The sequence below is a fragment of the Boleophthalmus pectinirostris genome, unplaced genomic scaffold, assembly GCF_026225935.1.
Source record: "Boleophthalmus pectinirostris isolate CB_2022bp ecotype Guang Dong unplaced genomic scaffold, ASM2622593v1 HiC_scaffold_3, whole genome shotgun sequence".
In the NCBI taxonomy this organism is placed as follows: domain Eukaryota; kingdom Metazoa; phylum Chordata; class Actinopteri; order Gobiiformes; family Gobiidae; genus Boleophthalmus; species Boleophthalmus pectinirostris.
Genome location: NW_026571299.1, coordinates 28,930,884 through 28,934,457, shown reverse-complemented (window position 1 = coordinate 28,934,457; position 3,574 = coordinate 28,930,884). Strand labels below are relative to the sequence as shown.

Sequence of the window (3,574 nt, the reverse complement as noted above, 5' to 3'; positions counted from 1 at the left end):
CTCCATAAATGTCCAGAGCCAGATGTGAGTATCCATATCCAAACACAGTGATGATGAGACCAATGACCAGCACCAACTTCAGCAGACACTCCAGGACCTCTGCAGCAATTGTCACTTCCTCCTATAATATACATATATTTTTTTAAGGTATTATAATTGACACATTAAGTACAATTAAAGTACAGTGGAACCTAAATTATACTCTTATACTATTTATAGATTGTACCCCTAACTCATGTTTTAAGATTTATGAAACATCTATATATTGGATTTTAATATTCTGTTCAATATTTATTAATTCAGTTTTCAAATTTCAGGCATTTTACATTACCATCTATCAAATAACGTTATCTTTGCTTTGCTTTCTGTGAACGAACTTGCCTGTAGGCTTTTGCAAGTGAAATCGTGCTAAAAAGTCTTATTTAAATTAATAACTGCACTGTTCCACTGTATCGCATTGAATTTTCTTTAATAAACCGCAGGTGCTCAATTATAATACATAAAAATACATTACAGATTTTTAAATTAGTTTTCTTTGTCCACTAAATATATCAAATTTACACGTTTTTACCATGACTAAACATTTTGGTCCCCACCTGTTTTTGACTCTTGACGTCCTTCCCTCTCTCGATCACTTTGGCAAAGAAGATGTAGAAGCTCTCCTCGATGGGCAGAAAGACGAAGCGTGCCACCATGGAGCCCAAATTGTTCACTATGTCATACACTCCCTGATCCCCAAAACTCAGAACATTTAAAAAAGTCATGACATAGCGCTCTCCTTCAGTCAGGATCTGCTTCAAAAAGGACTGCTTAAAGAAACTCCAAGTGAGACGAGCCAGAGTCCAGTCAACCAAAGGCTACAGAAAGAATAATATGGGAAGACAATTACAATTAGGAAAGCTATTCAAAGACATGTATGTGTGTGTATATTTGTAACTAAATATAAGTTGTATATGCCTTTAAAAATCTGCTCTGTAACAAACTACCCTTGTCAAGGCATTTGTTGTTGAGTTTAGAGGGCATTATCTATTGTGGCCATACCTGATGCTCAATGCCCAATCTTGTCTGATTTCAGAAGCTAAGCAGGGTTAGGCCTGGTCAGTACTTGCCTTGTGTGAAAATGGTGTGTGTGAGTGTTGGTAGTTTGTGATTGGAGGACCGATGGTGCAGACTGGGAGCATCACCATGCTTTGGGTGTCTTGAAAGGCACTATACAAATCCAGTGCATTGTTATTGGAGTGGCCAATGTCAACAAGAAGACAATGAGTCATTACATGTTAAGTACGTAGTTAATTGAAACTAAATTGTGAAAATGGTAGTCTGAGCTTCCACATGAATAATGTAACCATGCCCAAATGTTTAATTTTTCAAATTAATTTGATAGATTTGTTAAATCTCTATGACCTTTATGGTATACTATAGAGATTATGTGTCCTTTTTGGATGGTTAATTTGCTTTCTTTTACCTCTCCATCAGCTTTGCTCGGAAACAGCTCTTTGACACTTCTCAGAGGAAAACGTTTCTCTGACGCCTCTTTGGAGCCCAAGAATCGGACAAAGTAGGCAATGTAACATAAAACCAGGGTTCCTGTATACACACTGAAAATATGATCAGATTATTAGGACCAAACATATGGTAATTAAAAACAGTGATGGTTAATGTCTTACATGAGCTGCTGCAAAGATATACAGTCCCCACTCTCGGCCAAAAACCACTAAAACCACAGTGATGCTGCACTTAGCAATCATGGCTAAACTTTCAGAGATCACTTTGAGTCGAACAAACATATGAGCTTGAGCCATGACCCAGAGCGGTTCAGCCAGCAGCTCCTGGATTCCTCCCAGAGCAAAGAGCACCACGGCTGGGCTGTAGTACGGCACCGAGAGGGGGTCTGGGACTTCCAACAGCCACAACCAAACACAGACAAGAAGGACTGCCCATAGTACACCTAATGGTAACCTGAGGGAGAAATTTGGGGTATTAGAATTTATGCAGAATACAAGTTCTTCTAATATTATAATTTTAAGTCATAATCAAAATCACACTTTGCAAAGCTAGTTATGCTCTGGGTAGTTCCATTTTAGAAAACTTAACACTGATATTCTAAACCTCTAACCAGTAATGTAAAATCAGGTGTACTCAATAAGACCCTAAAAATACATTGCCTACTTTACCATACCACTCTTAAAAAGAGAGAAATAGGGTAAAGGTCCTTCCTGTGATCATTAGGCTTGATAGCAGACCATATGACTGAACCAGTATGACAAGAACAGCTAGCTATTAATACACAACCAAATTTTAATAGTAACAAAACTTGCAATAATAATACACTCACACAATATTTTACACCTTTAAATCAGCTATAAGTTATATTCCTACTCACGTGAGCCATAGCAGGTTGATGACTTGTCTCCAGCTGTGGTTGGTCCTTGATCCTCCACTTAAACAGGCTCTTCTGAAGGCTTCTCTAGACAGAAATACTAATGTGGAGTACAGTAATGTGAGCCTATGGAAAACACACATAATGTAATATTAAACAATCACATTTTACAGTAAATTAAAGGTTTTATTATGCGTCTTTTTACCTGACGTTGACTACTCCAATCAGCTCTTTAGATACGAATCGTAACGTGAATGCATTTAGCACAAAGGTGAGCACACGAAACATTACCTAAAATTTAAAAAAAGAGAAAAAGCATATAGATCTAATATTTTGTACACATTTTGCCATAATAATTAGCAATATAGAGCATGTACCTGTAATAATACATTATAGGACGCCAAAGTAGACGCATCTTTCAATACATCTTCAGTGCTCATTTTGAACTTTCTTGAGTTTTTTACTGTGTTTTTCAGGTTAACAGCCCACGTATTTTGCAGAAAACGATACTTTTCTCATTTTAACAAAACACTGTAACAATACATAAATATTTCCATATCAGCATGACCATTAAAAGTCTACAAAATAAGTAAAACTGCTTTGCAATCCACGAATTGAATTGCCAGTCAAAGGGAATGCACAGCTAGCTACTTCCGTACACAGTGGAGCGTACGTGGCCATTGTGTTAGTTTTTGCGTGGTGACATCGGGTGTCAATGTGCTAGAATTGCTGCTAGAGGGCGCAATAAAGCTCATTTAAGTACGGTAAAATCCACATTTAAATTATTGATATTTTAATATTTTTTAGTCAGTTCAGATTTAGAAAAAAAAAAAAAAGGCTACCAAAAATGTAATCACTCCGCCTCTATCATTACAGACCAGAGTATTATACTTAGAATACTTACTTTTTATTTTCATTTTAAATATGTATTTTAAAACGTCCTTAACCAGTAAACAATTAATAATTGCCATTAAAAATGAGAACACATTAGAAAATATCTTACACATTTTTTTGCACATATCCTCAATCATTTAGTTGAGAATACTAAGGAAACTAAGGCTCTTCATATTCTTCATATCTTCATACTGATCCTACTTGTAACTATTTATTTACTACTTTTATTTACAACTGCATTAACTTATGAAAGAATAGGAACAATTTGAAAAATAGAGAAATTATGAAAACAAGACACTT

At 35.8% G+C, this 3,574-nt stretch overlaps 1 protein-coding gene across 1 annotated transcript; it reads right to left on the bottom strand.

Annotated features, from left to right (window-relative positions):
- Position 1: 1 nt before the first annotated feature.
- On the bottom strand, positions 2-3,081 carry LOC110168374 (protein RFT1 homolog; the record flags this gene model as incomplete). Its single annotated transcript, XM_055160329.1, is given in 7 exon segments — positions 2-121; positions 597-857; positions 1,466-1,598; positions 1,648-1,959; positions 2,384-2,506; positions 2,586-2,671; positions 2,758-3,081. Coding segments are annotated over 7 exon segments (1,098 nt in total), but the record flags the coding sequence as incomplete, so codon positions are not given.
- Between the last annotated feature and the right edge of the window lie 493 nt (positions 3,082-3,574).